Source organism: Drosophila erecta, unplaced genomic scaffold (genome assembly GCF_003286155.1).
Source record: "Drosophila erecta strain 14021-0224.00,06,07 unplaced genomic scaffold, DereRS2 tig00000055-arrow-pilon, whole genome shotgun sequence".
Lineage (NCBI taxonomy): Eukaryota > Metazoa > Arthropoda > Insecta > Diptera > Drosophilidae > Drosophila > Drosophila erecta.
In genome coordinates this window covers 99,831-116,090 of record NW_020825200.1, presented here as the reverse complement: position 1 = coordinate 116,090, position 16,260 = coordinate 99,831, and the positions used below count along the sequence as shown (strand labels likewise).

Below are 16,260 nucleotides of genomic sequence, written 5' to 3'. Positions count from 1 at the left end.
TAAATTTACATGTCTAAGTCAGAATAATGAAAATCGGGTGATGTTCCCATAATTTTATTTGTTAACACAAATTTTCTGTAATTAAAAAGCGTATCACTTTTTTATTGTCGCTCAATTACTAAACAAAAAAGTATAACCAAAAGGCCTCGCCACAAACAGCTACTACTCACTAGAGTACAATGGATTCTGATAGACTCGGACATTCTTGCCCTTAATAATGTGATTTTTTTCCAGCGTTACATTCCAAAGCTTAAGATCTCCTTGTATGTAGACGGTGTCAACCACCGCTGGGCTAACCTTATATTTAAAATCAGTCATAAACTGACGATTGACATACACTTCAAAGGATGTTTTGGTACAAACAATGGCTAAACAAAAAGATCGACCAGGGCGAAAGTTTGTGTCAAACTCCGAACGCTCCTCTTGTGCCCAAGCTCCATTAAGCCAGGCATTTCTACACACCACCGCCTTTCCAATGGCGCCACTGCTCGCTTTTGAAAAACGTGGGTTTAAGTGGAATGCTATTATTGGATGTGGCCATATGTCCTGCCCCTGTTGCAGATTTATGTAAAATGAGTGTGGAAGCAATCGCACTCGTCCTTCAATCTTCAGGCATCGACCTTCGATCAACGAGTTTGGTGGCAGTGCTCCATAATAAGGCAAAGTAAGGCCAAGATCATTCGCACTGTAGTTACTCTTTGGCGAACTATCCGACTGAGTGTTCGGGGCGCTAATAAGGCACCACTCATGGGGTATTTTAACAGTCTCCTCAACGCTGGCGTCAATTTCATTAATCTCATCATCTATGTGGAGCTCAATGTTATTAGCCTCCGACTGTGGTAATCGTTGAGGATACTTTAAGACTAAAGATCGCATCATTTCCACGTTACTAACATCTCCTTTCACCTCCAGAATGCGGACATCCCCATAAGGGATTCGATGAGTGTACGCCGCAAAGTGTTGTCCGTTTACCGATATCATATAGCATGCTTCAGTAACTAGTACTTGAATAGAAAACTCGTCGCCCCGACTTAAAAGAAACGGCAATGCCGAGGACACTTCCTCGTTTCCCCAAATGTCCTGTACTTTGGTGTTGCGAACAATATAGTTTTGTGGCAACCGTGGATTAATGTGGAGCGCCACATCTCGCGAATCATTATTATAAACTAGATTGATGGAAAACCTAAAAAGGATAAGGAACAGTTTAAAAAATACATCACATAAACTTGGCTACACAACATACTTACCTCTCGCAGTTTACTGAGAGATTTCCGGTTACGGTGAAACTAATCCCTTCGCTCAATTCCCCAAGTTGATCGTTCCTATATTTTGGCACATCATCTGCATATTCGTAAAATGAGGCCTAGAATGTGAATTTAAGCAAAATAGTAATACTTTAAGTTACTCTTAATACAGGTTAATGGTAAAAGGCACTGTTGGGATTAAAATGTAGGAAAATTTTCAAAACCCATTAGCGTTTTCAACTATTCCGTATATGATGCAAATGGAAAATCATCTTTAACTGTTTAGTTAGCGCACTTTCGATAAAACACTTGTAATTTCCTAAGGACAATCAAAATTATAGTTCCTTACATATGTATGTAAGCCATCATAATAATCTTTTGATTTGATCCCTATATTCTATTTACATTTTTCCGTCAATATTTTCAATGCTTGCTTACCTCATTTAAACCTCCCTTTTTCGCCTTGGGACAACAGCACATTATTTTCTCATACAAAACCCTAAGACACATTTTCCGTCCTAATTTGAGAATCGGAATACCAAGAACTACTAAACAAAATATTCCTCTAATTCAACTGATGTAATGTTTTAATCACACAGCACTTTATGAATCGCTTTTATCGCATTTGTGTATAAATATCAAGAAATGAATCAACATCGTCCTTGCTCGTTAGGTGTCTCACCGCACATTGAACAAAAAAAAAAGTTACTGTAACTTAAATACTGCGCATGTAGATTTCTGAGTTGTTTAAAATATTCTCTTCTAAAGAGTTCCGTCCAGTCTTCAGAAGTCCGAAGGAATTAATATTCAAATGGTGTTTAACAAAATGATTTGGTTGCCGAATATTCATCTGTTATTATTGTTTCTCCCGTTTCGCGAATTACTCGCTTGAAGAGAATTTAAGCTACGCCGCTATGACAACGCCAAAAGCTCTTCGAACTCTACATATAAAATCGACAATGTATGTATATATGTACATATATACACAGACCCCGAACAGATGTACAAATAAATGGCGAGTAAGCGTCTGAATTGGCTCGTGTTGGGAGCTTATCGCTTGAGAAGAATAATTAAACTATCAATGATTACGAAGAGTTGCCTGGGTTGAGACTTGTCTTGACTTGACTATGAGCTAAATAACCCGATGATAGAAGCCCCCCTATCAAACCGCGACTGTGTCGAACAGCTGTTAAGAGCTCCCCAGAACGCGAATAAGGAAATTACTGCGGAGTACGCTAAATGTCAAAACAAAGACGGAAAAAGAGGAGAGCATTTGTGCATGATGTGTACAAACGCATGTGCATACACACTTTAAACACAACCACTAAACTGCTTAGCAATTGCGCTCAAGTTTTCCGATTACGCACTTTGAATTCATTTCCATCCACCACCTCGATGTCGCTGATGCAATCCAAGGGAAAGAGTCTCGTGCTCTCCGCCTGCAAAAACATCTTGTGCAGTTCCGTTGTCGTATGGTCAAAGGCATCCATATTTTGGACACAGTCTGCACCCGCCTCAATGGCTGCAAAATCTATGTCTGCCTTCCGTTGCATTGGATCAGAGTATTCTAGGCCTGACGCAAATAGAGCTGGCAGCAAAAAAATCGATACAGTTGCTAATAGATAATAGTTTAAACTTCGCTCGTTATTGAAGGCGTTCTGCCACAGAGCATCTGACAGATCGACGAGTTGTGTAAACAGCTTTAGGAACAGTGGCGCCATGATACATAAGAGCTTTGAAAACAAATTGCTCTGGCGCCACCAATGAGTGTACACAATTGTTTTAGAAACACAGGGGTACCGCCCTACAAAGCCCGTTTTAAACCGCGGTGGAGACACTATATAAGTGGAGCCACAAACCACATTTGCTTTAATAACACAGTACCACCACTATAGCCAATTCACTTAAAACCATAATGAACCACAAAACTCAACTTATTTAAAACAACAGTGGGACCACCACTATAGAAAAATCATTTAAAACAGTGAATACATTACAACATCATATTTAAACTTGTAGTGAAGCCACCTATACACAAAAAATTTAAAAGCACAGTAGAGCGTAGTGGCTACAGTGTTGTACATTGTGTAAAGTGGGGCAAGAGCTAAAGAAACCGATGCTAGTAGCCACCGTGTCAGACCGCGACTGTGCCGAACAGCTGTTGAGAGCTCCCCCAGAACGCGAATAAGGGAATTACTGCGGAGTACGCTAAATGTCAAAACAAAGAAAGACATAAAAAGAGAAGAGCATGTGTACATAATTCGTACAAACACACGTTCATACACACTTTAAACACACCCACCAAACTACTTAGCAATTGCTCTCAACTTTCCCGATTACGCACTTTTAATGCATTTCCATCCACCACCTCGATGTCGCTGATGCAATCCAAGGGAAAGAGTCTCGTGCTCTCCGCCTGCAAAAACCTCTTGTGCAGTTCCGTTGTCGTATGGTCAAAGGCATCCATATTTTGGACACAGTCTGCACCCGCCTCAATGGCTGCAAAATCTATGTCTGCATTCCGATGCATTGGATTAGCGTTATTCGAGGCCTGACGCAACCAGAACTCGCGGCAATGAAACCGAAACAGTTGCAAGCGGCGCTTGATGTGATAACACTGTAAACTTCTTTCGATATTGAAGGCGTTGTGCCACAGAGCATCTGAGAGATCGACGAGTTCGCGAACCGAGTGGCAGACCAGGAGTATTATTGCCGTCATACTGACTAAGTAAAGTTGGGTTTACCGATTTTACCCGATGCACATGCGGTTCTGAGCAAGCAGCTTATACGCTCTCTCGCTCTTTGAGTGGAATTCAGCGCGCTTAGATGTACGAGATGTTTTCTGACGGAATATATATGTATGTACGTAGGTACATATGTATTTTTGTAGCTGACACCAAATTACGTGTGTCTTTAGCGGCGGTTTGTGCGCGGACTGTTTGATATTTGATTTTATGCAGGCCTGACCACCTATAGCTCAATACTTTTTATCAACCCCGAAAAATTGGGCTTTTGGATTCTGATAACTTTGTTTGCCTACGCATATAAATTTAGATATGCGTGGGTGCCTATATATGTACATATATACACATCAAGAAACTTTCCTAGTATCTGTACATACATAGTATATACATATATTCTTTATATGTATGTATTATTACAGGCGTTGTGTGTCGATGGTGGTGGTGCTTTTTGATACTATTGATGTACCGTGAACTTAACGATGAAAGCAATTAGTATCGACAAACTTACATCCTCATTTTTAAACCTCTGATAGGTTTCATCCTGGCCACTTTTTAGTTTTCCACAGCAACAGGTCATTTGGACCATTGAAACAAATTGATCTCAAAGCTCTTTCAAACGTTGATTTTGTTCATTAACTAGCTGAAAAATAACCTGTTACCAATTGGTAATAGGACCTTGTTTAACGTTACAAGTTGGATGCTGATAAATAGTTCATCGAACAAGTATAAAATGTCCTTCATTCATAGAATCACTGGGGGCTTTCACGTAAACATACATATGTACATATTTTGTTTTGCTCGACTTCAACATCCACCACACGTCGCGAAGCTTTTCAAACTGATATTTTGCTTTGCACATTATCATTCTCTGAATCAGGCATCAGACCTCGCATTTGTGTGCTTGGTAAAAAGAGACATACATATGTGTGTACACACATATGTAATACATTGGTATGTGTATGTTTTTAAGGCAAAAGACTAGGCAAAAATGTGTTTGAAATAAAATTGTGTATACCAAGTTAGAACATTATATGATTAAAAGCAATTAATTTTTAGCTGTTCCTATGGCAGATATATAGGTACATCACAATCGATTTTAATAAATTTAAGCCCGAATGTACATATTGTTCCAAATGTGCTAAACACCAAATTAGAAGGATTTAGATCGAAATCAACAGAGCTTCAACGAGGGTTTTTTTTTCCAGTATTTAGCTAAAACAAAGTTCTTCTGTGCGATTTTGATTACTTTATCACCGAAATGATATATTGTAATAAACAAGAAAACAATAAATTTAATAAAAATCGGATGCCTATATTTATTTTTTATAAATTAGCCAAACGTTTTTCCGAATTTTGCTATGACAGCTACATACATATATGAAATAATTTATGTTTTAAATTAATCAGAATCGGACGATTGTATCATATACATATGTAGCTGCAATAAAAGTAATTAAAAAAAAAACTTCGTAGTTTTTAATTTGGCTCTTATTCCATATACACCAGTTTTTTTTTCAAAATATTTTTAATTTGTTTAAATGTATAATTTTAATTACTGCCGAAGCCCTTTCTGGATTTTAACTAAAGTAAGTTGGTAAGCTATCCAATTAAGATGACGTTTATTTACATTTTTTATTTTTATTTTTACATTATTTTTCGGTAACGTAATTATTAAAAACAAAAGTGTAATTAAAACTAAGAAAATTCAGCTTAGATTAAAGACTGTCTCTAATCCAAAAACCTTTAGAATATCTTCCGTTCTGCTTTCTAAAGGCTTATTCTGGATTTAAGATTAACGGAAACCGAAGGTACATTATATATTCAAAACAAAACCGAAAAGAAAGTAAGCGCTGATTAATATATCGATGTACATACGAAAGCAAATTGTGTGAACCAAAACGTGCTACTCTTTAAATAGTTGTACTATTCTTGACTCATTTTCATATGTAGACTCCAGTCATTGATTTTGATAGTGGTAATACAACTATAATAGTTTTCAAATCGGAGTGTACATTGTACACAATTACATTTGAATCTTAAAAAGACTTAAAATAGGTATTTGATCTTTTTCAAAAATATAACCACATATGTATAAGTGAAAGGAAAACAGATACCTTGCAGTGAAACATATCTCAGCGCTGTCGTGTTGAGCGTGTACCCATGGCATGGTGTGATTTAGAAGTTGGTCCTTTATAATACTTTGATAACGTTTTGCTAGTACGGGTCGGTCGGGTGTTGCTGCTGCTCCGTTCCGAAGATTTTTCCGTATCTGCCTTTAATGGCAAGTCATCGTCCTCATCCCATCTAGAGTTTTTTTTTTCCTCATCGCCAAAATCCTCTGCGCTAGGATCAATCTTTGATTTACGGCCTCGGCGGTTTCGTGAAGATGAAGAACTCACATCAGTGCGCTCCGACTTATCCCTAAAAATTTGGTAAACATTTAAAAAATAAGTCTGTATTAACAAATTTACAACTCACTCTTTAATGGGAAATGTGTTTTCTTCTCCTGCTTTCAATCCACGATTCAGCAGGGCAAGCTCTCGCTCGGCAATTGCTTTCTTATGCTCATCCGCCGATTCTGCTGCGCTAAGCTTGGTCGTGGAATCGGCCAGTTGCTTTACAGGTTCTTCATGATTACCTCGTTTTAGCTGCTGCTGTTGCTCCTGAGCCTGTTTTATAGAGCGCTTTAGCGCACTTCTAAGCGTATCGCGGGAGTTTTCAGGCGCGACATCCTTTCCCAACTGAGAAAGTCCGATTGCCTCCAAAAGCTTTTGTCCGAGCGCTGCTTTGACTTCCGACTTCCGAACGGATACCGATCCTGCTTTGCTATCATCAGTATCGTCACTAGCCCCGTTGTCCGGGGCTGATTCACACACTTCGGGATTTTCTTTTGAATTAATGGCTCTGGCCTTAGGATCGCCAATGGCTTCCGAGACGGTACTTGTGGGAGCCTGCGTCAACTGACCTGTAGATTCTTTTCTGGGAGCTCCCGCACTTGTAATTTTCTTTGTTTGTCTAGATAAAATCTGTTTTGTACTGGGACATAATTCTTTTGAATTCTTTAAATTTGGGGATCCGCTGTTATCGAGCACTACGACTTCAGACGGCTCTGATGAACGAATATCTGTTTTGCGCCTTTTAAAATTGTATTGTGATCCCTGCTGGGACTGCGGAGAGATGTAGTCATCTTCAATGTACTTCACATCCTGCGGATCGACTTCCAGAGGCGGTTGGGGATCGACCAGTACAATGTCTTCCAAATTAACTACACTGTCAGATCCAATACAACTCTTGCGAGTATTTCGCTGGTCTTTCGTTTCTTGTTGTTGATGTTTAAGAAGTGTGATAAGCGCCTCATTTAGAGTGTCGGCCGGATTTGATCCGAACTGCGAAAAAAGCACAGAGTTGATATTCGATAGTTCGTTGCTAACATAAGCTGCTTTTGAAGTTGATACCGAAATTATGGGTCGCGTCTTTTCAACAGCAGGTAAATCAAGGGCACGCATTTTTCGTTGATGGCGTTTGACAGCTGGAACGTTATCCAGCTTTTTGTGATGTAGCGGCTGCGGTTCCTGCTCGGTAGGACTGGAAGGCACTAATTGAACCGACGTTTCTGGTGGCAGTTTATAAGGCATTGCACTGGATAAGTCAGTCATCTTAAGTACATCTTTAGTCGCCTGCGATGAAGTGTTTGTAGAAGCGGACGCGATAGCTGAGGAAAGTGCATGCTGATCCTGTTGCTGAACCACAGGCAGCATTGGGGCCAAATATGGACCCAATAGTTGTGTGAGATCTGTGTCTTGAAGAAGGTTGGTGTCTGACATAATAACAGCGAACTTTGAACTTTTTAAGCGGGACATTTGCTCATCGCAGTTTTCTGCTGTCACCGGCCATTTCAGTGCCTTGAGAATGAGCATCAACAAGTCTGGATCCCTAATAACGCTTCCCAGGAAAATTGCATCAGTGAGGCTTTTTACATTGGGTATTGACGTGGACGGGGATGAAACATGTGAATCAACCGATATAGTTAAGTCGAGTGTTGCCGGCTTTGTCTTAGTTTGACTTGGAACAATTTTCTTCGGCTTTGGCAGAGCCGTTTGCGGAAATAGTTCTTCATCCTCCCTCTTTTTTTTTGGCGCCGCAAAGATCATGTGCTCCGGCAGTGCTTCCTCGACGGAAGGTTCACCCCCATATTGGGGCACCAGTGTAGTTGTAACCAGTGGTCTAACATCTTCAATAGGGTTTCGATTTTGCGCACACTTAAGCAATGATACTTGTCCGCTACGCATGGCTTTGATGTTGTTTAATGTATTTTTAAGATTTCTACTTTTCTGCTGAAACAAATTTCTGTCCTGAGATTTCGTTCGTGCATTGCTAGCATTTAAAGAAATATCAACGGAAGCTAGGACCGTGTTTCTGCTATCTATCAGGTTGCTGTTCCCGGTATTGTCCTCTGTTTGGACTTCAGGTATATTGCCCGTAATGCGCCCATGCGTCTGGATGAAGTTTATTACTCCTGTCGGGGATAGTTTTGTGTCTGGACTCCTTCTGATTGCGTTGGTACCCAATGATTCTGTATTCAGGGGCACCAAAGATGGAAGATACTGCATAGTTCGCTGTGCGATAGACAGTGGTGTCGATCCATACCTAGTGTCCACAAAAACGCTGTTGCGACGCCCAGTTTCCATACTGTTTTTTACTGCTCCAGAGGGTTTACTCAAAGAAGAGGATGAGGAAGATGCACCCAAGAAGTTTTCGCCGGCTTTTAGGGCCAGATCCTGGCAACTGGGCGGTTGGGGCTTGGATGCGGTGTTTCTGGACTCCGACTCACGAGTCAGCAAAATGGGGCGAAATTCATCGGTTTCCGCTTGGATTTCGTCGCTTCGGGGTGGAATTTGGGCGGCTGGAACGCTCAGCCGTGCAGCAGCCGCTTCCCTCGCATTCTTAGGCTGAAAATTTTAATAAATTTTGAGCTTAAGTGTTAAATGTAAGTGTAAAATAATCATTTACCAGTGTACTAAGGAGAAAGTCTCGAAACACGAGTTGAGTGTGTTTTGCTATATTTGAAAGCGACGCCGTGGCCTCTACCTGGCGGTAACAAGATTTGCAGAGCACTTTTGGCAGAGGATCTTCTTCAGCAACCTAATAAGAAATAAATTTGTAAAATGTTAAGTCTTAGCCAGTACATAGCGGGTGGTCTTGTTTTGATACTTTTCTAGAGCTGGTATTAAATTTGACGCAGCGCCAAACAGGCAGTTTCTTTATATTTACATACATTTAGGTAAAGGTGTCGCGATATTTTATCCTTCAGTCCTTGTGTTTTAAAAATAAAAACACTCTCCACCACGGAATTCGTTTTGCTTTTCGTGTTGGCAGCGCAAATGCGGCACAAGTGCTCAAATTGAGCATCCATGTTCCGACTTTCGATGCACCTTCTATTCGCTAGCTCAAAGCTTCAAGCACAACATGGTGATGGCAAAATACAGAAACAGTTTTTGAAAATCTCCCAGGGGTACGGTGCAATAAGCTCACTTTTGTTAACGCCGAATTTAGACACACACCACCATTTGCAATGCAGCTCGCCTTGCCCACTACTTCGTTTTCATAAATTTTGTACACTTGCAATTTGAGAAAGTCGTCGCGCGGTCACCGAGAGCGTGCAAAACAAATGGCAGAATGAAAAACAAATAATAACAAACTGTAAATGTATTGATCATTGAAAGCGGAGAGCGCAAGTCCGCAGCGGAGAGAGAGCACGAGAGAAAGAGAAACAGAAGCAGATCTTTGCTTTCTTCTTTTTACGTTGTTCGCAATCGCTATGCTATGTTTTTGTGAAAAATAGTATTTTTCCTTTTATTCTTTGTTCAAAAGCTTTGCAGAAGTGTTTTGGGCACGACGAACGTTTCGGAATTACGACCAGGAGCAAAACAATAGATTTTTCACTTGAAATAGACTTTAGCCACAACGATTTCACCAGCACTTGCGTTGTGCCGAGAAAACGAAACAAAACTGAGCGAAATAAATGTTGCTGCCGTTTGCCATACACTCACTACCCACCCATACTAATGCATTTCCGCACGCACACAGTTGCGCCCTGACGGCTTACAGTACTCTTTCTCTGCTCTCGCCTCTCCTACGTTGTTCGCAAGGCCGGTGATGGTGTGCGTGCTGCCTGACTGTTGCTTGTATTAAACACTCACACGACTTTTGTTTCTATTTTTCGAGTGCTGATGCATGTGTGTGAGGGCTTGGTGTCCGTCTGTTTCATGGCGCACAGCCAGTTTTCCGCTCTATCCATGTGGCCTTAATGGCGTAAATGTAGTCGGCGGGTTTTTCTTTCCACCAGGTTTTAATTTGAGACCGGGTACATTGGGTCTATGAAAATTCCGTTGCAGGCGATTGCATTTTCATAAGCTTGCATAAAGTCATAAAGTCTTATTGAAATAATACATACACATATGTATACGTACATACATATGTACATGCATACATAAATATGTATAAATTTTGCCGCATGTAAAGTAAAACGACTTGCTTGCTTATCTACTGTTTGTGCGCCTTTATTAACCTTACTCAGAAGTAATAGGCACCAAGCAGTCGATTCCTCTTAACGAAGCACTCTCCTTATACTAAAACTAGTTGTCGTTCCTTTTGATAGTGTTGAGTGTTCTCTGTGTGCGTGCTTTAGAGCTTGTGCCTCTGATCTTTCTTTTGCCATTTCTGTTATTTCCCTGCGTTATTGTGATTCACTTGTTTCAATGTATTTGTGCATTTACGCCAAAACGTGGGCATAAGAAAAAATTTATTCGGTTTTATTGTCGTTTATTTTTCACCCGAAAATCAAGCAAAATACTGCCTTTGAATTAGCAATAAGGCTGGAGTGGATGTACTGAATCTTGTTTGGTAATGTAGGATAACACAGTTTTTTCATTTTATTGTAAAACAAATAAGTAGGCAAACTTTTTAAATTTTTTTGAAGCCCAAAGTATGTTGAATTGGGTGTTTTCAGACGAATTCTGATTACACAGTCATGTTTATGTATGTATATACTTATGTAGGTACATATGTACACTTAGATTATCGGTGATGATATGTTACTTCAAAATATTTGTAAATGTTGTCACTTTTACTATAAAATACAGCATGTATGTATGTATATATTAATTCGGCTATGCAACATTTTTTAACGTCGTTATAAAACATGTTTTCCTATGGACATACATATATGTATATATGCGTATGAATATTCCTTGGGTTTAACTGCATCCGTTCGCCAAAAGGTATGCAAGCAATTCAGTAATAAAATGCTATAGGCGCAAACGCAGGACCGTCTGGTTATTTTCTTAATAAGTTAACATTTTCATTTTTGAAACAAATTCAATTACATGAACAATCATCCCAAATAGTCAACTAAAACTCGAATTTAAGCAAATAAAAACAATAAATTTAGGACATCAGCATAAACATATTTTTTACAAAATGAGTGGATTTGGAAGGAATCCAAATAACGCATGCATTCGAGGAAGGAGCCACCCGACAATTTCTGCTTTTGTATGTGTAAAAAAAGTATATAGGAATAAAAATATAAAGTGTCCCTCAATAGGGCTACATTTCGGTCATGACACGAGAGTGGAGTTGGTGTTCTTTTGGGCACCCTTGAGAGAGTATATTGATTTCAGCCAGAAGTTTGAGTCATTTGACACCATATAAGATGTATATAAACATATATATGTATTCTTGATCAAAATCAACAGCAGAGTCCATAATTCAAACCAATTCAAAATTGTTTTTTTGCTTATGCTATTAGGGTAAAGTATCAAACGGAACTGTACCAATTAACCGGCAAAAAACTCCTCATATATTTGAAAATTTACTAGCGCATTTGATACGAAAGCCGATTTTCAAATTTTTCCAAGTTGTGTATTATATATTGTATATATTATATTATTTGAATGCATTACTTAAACTTTGAAAATTATTCGTTACGGTAGACGTTTTAGGCAAAAAGGAAGTGTACTTTTAGGCTGACAGATTCAATAGAATGCTGGTATACATTTTAAACATTAGTAAACAAACCAGTTCAAACTTGCAATAGTATGTTAAGACTTACTCCAGAATATATATTTTAAATCATCAATTACCTTTTATAGTCAATGAACAGATACCTCATGCAAAGAATCCGTAACAGTAATATCTTTATGTCTTCTCAAATACCTGCTTATATATATTTTTGTTGGCCTGTTTGTTGTTTGACTTTATATATAACCAACAATGGGTTCAGACAGCAAAATATGTTACCCTAGTCTGTGTGAAGTTATAGCATACACATTTTGACTTTTAGCAGTCGAGTTGTAGAGGCAAGTTCTCGCAAGCGCTGAACTCATTGCATTGAATGCTAGACCTGAATGTTGGGTGCAGATACATTTTGCATTGTGCAAAAAATTTTGCATTGGCCAGTAGCTACCAACGCTCCGCTCCAAATCTTGAAGGAAATTAGAAAAGGATTGGTCCGACAGAGGCCGCTCCCCCGGTAATTCAATGTTGGCTTGTCATAATGCATCATCAATTTAAAAATTAACTCAAAACAATTGCTCGCTTTTTGATAGGATCACAAATCTTTAATTTGGGTGGGGCAGAGGATGGGCACTCCTTTTTGTTTTAAAGAACGCGGAATATTAATACTTCACTTAATTAACAGGTAAATAGCTATTTTGCTATTAAAAAAATAAATACAATAAAATTATAATATTAAACTTAAGTAATTTCTGAGTACCAAATTTTGTCAAAAAAAACTATACCCAGCACGAGTGTAATTTATGTTTGTACCTATTGTGAGGCCCGATTGTAAATCAGTAAGCACGGCCATCAGCTTATGGTGTCTTGCTCTAATCTTGCTTTCCAAGTTGTAGATCGTGTACAGCCTTTTGCAAGGGCTGTCGTTATTTTCACGAATTCGCTCCAAATGTTGCACACCAACGCACTGGGCTGGTGGGTCTGGTTGCATTCTTATTGACCCGGGTAAGGTTCAGCAAAGTCACATACATCAATTTCAACGGAAAAAGTGGTGGAACGCACGACGTACCCATACAAAAAAATTAGAGACGAAGAATAGTAATGGAATATATGACATCTCGATCATAAAGATTCGGGCTAAAAAAAAGCAATTGAGTTTGATTTAATATATCTTAAAAACTCAGTGTACACAGTACCAAAGGCAACGAAATTCGTATTCCATAAGGGGTTCAGAATGCAGATCAAAAATCGTATAGTTGTAGGTGGGCAGAGTTGACTGTGGTGTAATACACCACGGCTTGCTCGGCTAATGCCGATTCGCTATAGTAAGAAATACCGACTCGACGCTTTTGTAATGCAGTCAAGGCAGCTTTCATGTTGTGTACATTTGGAAAGCAAATCAAATTGTCCAGAGGGACCCTTAACCCGGATGACTTTCCCCTGCCCATGCTTCAAAACCACCCATCGAGTATAGGTAGTCCACGAACTTGAACTGGTTGGACCACTGTAGGTGCAGGAGAGGGTAACGGGACCGTGTAATGCTATTTATTCGATAAGTCGCCCTTGCCCATTGGAGGAAGTAAGTGCCACTGCATATTGAAGGATGTTCTGCCAAGTACCGGTTATACACATTTCTTCCGCATTGCAACGGCCTCGGCAAAACTGAATCCTCCCAAGCTTAAGCAATAAGAGACCTGCTAGTTCCCTGTTGGCAAAACGGCCTTGGGGTAATAAGCTTTTGCTTGCTGAAATTATAAGGTAGCACCGCTGCGGCTGCAAGGTGTTGTGAAGTACTGCTACAGTTTCAAATCCGGTTTATTCAACTTACAATGGTGTTCGTTGTTTCTTAACTTTGAGCTACAAGTGTGACAATATTATTAAATTAGCCACAAAACCGGCTTCGTATAAATCGGCTGATTTGAAAACTTATACGAACTCATTTCTTAATAGGTATCGAATATATCATAGCATTTTGTAACTATTTTCATTAAATAAATTAGCTATAGAAAAATGAATCAATCATTAAACGAGTATCAAGACTAAAACATATCAGAAAAACTACAACAAAAATTGGAAAAAATAAATTTAAAAATTTGATTTTTAGAGAATTGCTCCAGTTACATTTACAGGTCTTCAACTTCAAAATCCGATTAGGATAATTTGAGTTATGGAGTGTAGAACTTCAGCTTTGGGACATTTTTTTAATTTTCATCGAATTTGTACAACATAATGCAACAGAAAAAATGACCAAAAAATTAAATTAAAAAAATGTTCTAAATTTGAATGTAGATTTTTAGGGAATTGCTCTATAAACATTTAGAGGTATTCCACTTCAAAATCCGATTAAGATAAGTTGAGATATGGACTTTAGAACTTCAGTCTTGGGGCATTTTTGAATTTCTACAACATCATACCATCAAAAAAATTAAAAAAAAAAAAAAAATTCTAAATTTGAATGCAACTTTTTAGAGAATTGCTTCAGAATCATTTAGAGGTATGCCACTTCAAAATCCGATTAAGGTAAGTTGAGCTATGGACTTTTGAACTTCAGTCTTGGGTCATTTTTGAATTTCTACAACATTATATCAGAAAAAATTACAAAAAAATTAAACAAAAATAAAATTCTAAATTTGAATGCGGATTTTTAGAGAATTGCTCCTAAAACCTTTAAAGGTATGTCACGTCAATTTCCGATTAAGATAAGTTGAGTTATGGTCTTTAGAACTTCAGTCTTGGGTCATTTTTGAGTTTCTACATCATATCAGAAAAAATTACAAAAAAATTAAAAAAAAAAATTTTTAATTTGAATGCAAGTTTTTAGAGAATTGCTTCAGAATCATTTAGAGGTATGCCACTTTAAAATCCGATTAAGGTAAGCTGAGTTATGGACCTTTGAACTTCAGTCTTGGGTCATTTTTGAGTTTCTACAACATCATATCAGAAAAAATTACAAAAAAATTAAAAAAAAAAAAAATTTTAAATTTGAATGCAACTTTTTAGAGAATTGCTTCAGAATCATTTAGAGGTATGCCACTTCAAAATCCGATTCAGATAAGTTGAGTTATGGAGTTTAGAACTTCAGCCTTGGCGCATTTCTTAATAATCTGGAATTTGTACAACATCACACATCAGAAAAACTACAAAAAAATTAAAAAAAAATAAATTTCTAAATTTGAATGCAGTTTTTTAGAGAATTACGCCAGAAACATTTAGAGGTATTCCACTTCAAAATCCGATTCAGATAAGTTGAGTTATGGAGTTTAGAACTTCAGCCTTGGGGCATTTCTTAATAATCTTGAATTTCTACATCATACATCAGAAAAACTACAAAAAAATTAAAAAAAAATAAATTTCTAAATTTGAATGCAGTTTTTTAGAGAATTGCGCCAGAAACATTTAGAGATATTCCACTTCAAAATCCGATTCAGATAAGTTGAGTTATGGAGTTTAGAACTTCAGCCTTGGGGCATTTCTTAATAATCTTGAATTTCTACAACATCATACATCAGAAAAACTACAAAAAAATTAAAAAAAAATAAATTTCTAAATTTGAATGCAGTTTCTTAGAGAATTGCGCCAGAAACATTTAGAGGTATTCCACTTCAAAATCCGATTCAGATATGTTGAGTTATGGAGTTTAGAACTTCAGCCTTGGGGCATTTCTTAATAATCTTGAATTTCTACAACATCATACATCAGAAAAACTACAAAAAAATTAAAAAAAAATAAATTTCTAAATTTGAATGCAGTTTTTTAGAGAATTGCGCCAGAAACATTTAGAGGTATTCCACTTCAAAATCCGATTCAGATAAGTTGAGTTATGGAGTTTAGAACTTCAGCCTTGGGGCATTTCTTAATAATCTTGAATTTCTACAACATCATACATCAGAAAAACTACAAAAAAATTAAAAAAAAATAAATTTCTAAATTTGAATGCAGTTTTTTAGAGAATTGCTTCAGAATCATTTACAGGTATGCCACTTCAAAATCCGATTCAGATAAGTTGAGTTATGGAGTTTTGAACTTCAGCCTTGGGTCATTTTTGAGTTTCTACAACATCATATCAAAAAAAATTACAAAAAAATTAAAAAAAAAAAAAATTTTAAATTTGAATGCAACTTTTTAGAGAATTGCTTCAGAATCATTTTGAGGTATTCCACTTCAAAATCCGATTCAGATAAGTTGAGTTATGGAGTTTAGAACTTCAGCCTTGGGGCATTTCTTAATAATCTTGAATTTCTACAACATCATACATCAGA

The 16,260-nt window shown here is 37.8% G+C and overlaps 2 protein-coding genes across 7 annotated transcripts in view; both read right to left on the bottom strand.

Moving 5' to 3' along the window:
• Window positions 1–34: 34 nt before the first annotated feature.
• Window positions 35–4,853, bottom strand: LOC6542153 (galectin-8). Of its 4 annotated transcripts, XM_015159741.2 has the most exons (4): window positions 4,765–4,853; window positions 4,497–4,640; window positions 1,248–1,363; window positions 35–1,183 (listed from the first exon to the last, which is right to left on the bottom strand). In XM_015159741.2, exons 2-4 carry the CDS (start codon window positions 4,572–4,574, stop codon window positions 163–165), a joined length of 1,215 nt encoding a protein of 404 aa, XP_015015227.1. In that variant the 5' UTR covers window positions 4,575–4,640; window positions 4,765–4,853; the 3' UTR covers window positions 35–162. The 4 variants fall into 4 exon arrangements, with proteins under 4 accessions (XP_015015227.1, XP_001968113.1, XP_015015229.2 ...); XM_001968077.3 differs by lacking the exons at window positions 4,497–4,640; window positions 4,765–4,853 and adding an exon at window positions 3,589–4,239; XM_015159743.2 differs by lacking the exons at window positions 4,497–4,640; window positions 4,765–4,853 and adding an exon at window positions 2,612–2,984.
• Window positions 4,854–5,664: 811 nt separating this feature from the next.
• The window catches only part of LOC6542419, a 58,330-nt gene continuing 47,734 nt past the window's right edge, over window positions 5,665–16,260 (bottom strand). The window contains exons 1-4 of one of the 3 annotated variants that reach the window (XM_001968076.3): window positions 9,264–10,026; window positions 8,999–9,130; window positions 6,467–8,937; window positions 5,669–6,409 (exon numbers count right to left, since the gene is read on the bottom strand). In XM_001968076.3, coding sequence (XP_001968112.1) covers window positions 6,121–6,409; window positions 6,467–8,937; window positions 8,999–9,130; window positions 9,264–9,401 — 3,030 coding nt within the window. In that variant the 5' untranslated portion in view covers window positions 9,402–10,026 and the 3' untranslated portion in view covers window positions 5,669–6,120. Of the gene's footprint in view, window positions 6,410–6,466; window positions 8,938–8,998; window positions 9,131–9,263; window positions 10,027–16,260 lie in introns of those variants that run through there. The other 2 variants (XM_026979757.1, XR_003407826.1) reach the window with 2 other exon arrangements.

What these genes read in the sequence shown, in the direction of transcription:
- LOC6542153 (XM_001968077.3), bottom strand. Translation starts at nt 3,963, where the DNA reads ATGACGGCAATAATACTCCTGGTCTGCCACTCGGTTCGCGAACTCGTC. An exon ending in TGGATGGAAATGCATTAAAA is followed by an intron (nt 1,364 to 3,588) that starts GTGCGTAATCGG and finishes TTCACATTCTAG; the next exon opens with GCCTCATTTTACGAATATGC. An exon ending in CTCTCAGTAAACTGCGAGAG is followed by an intron (nt 1,184 to 1,247) that starts GTAAGTATGTTG and finishes TATCCTTTTTAG; the next exon opens with GTTTTCCATCAATCTAGTTT.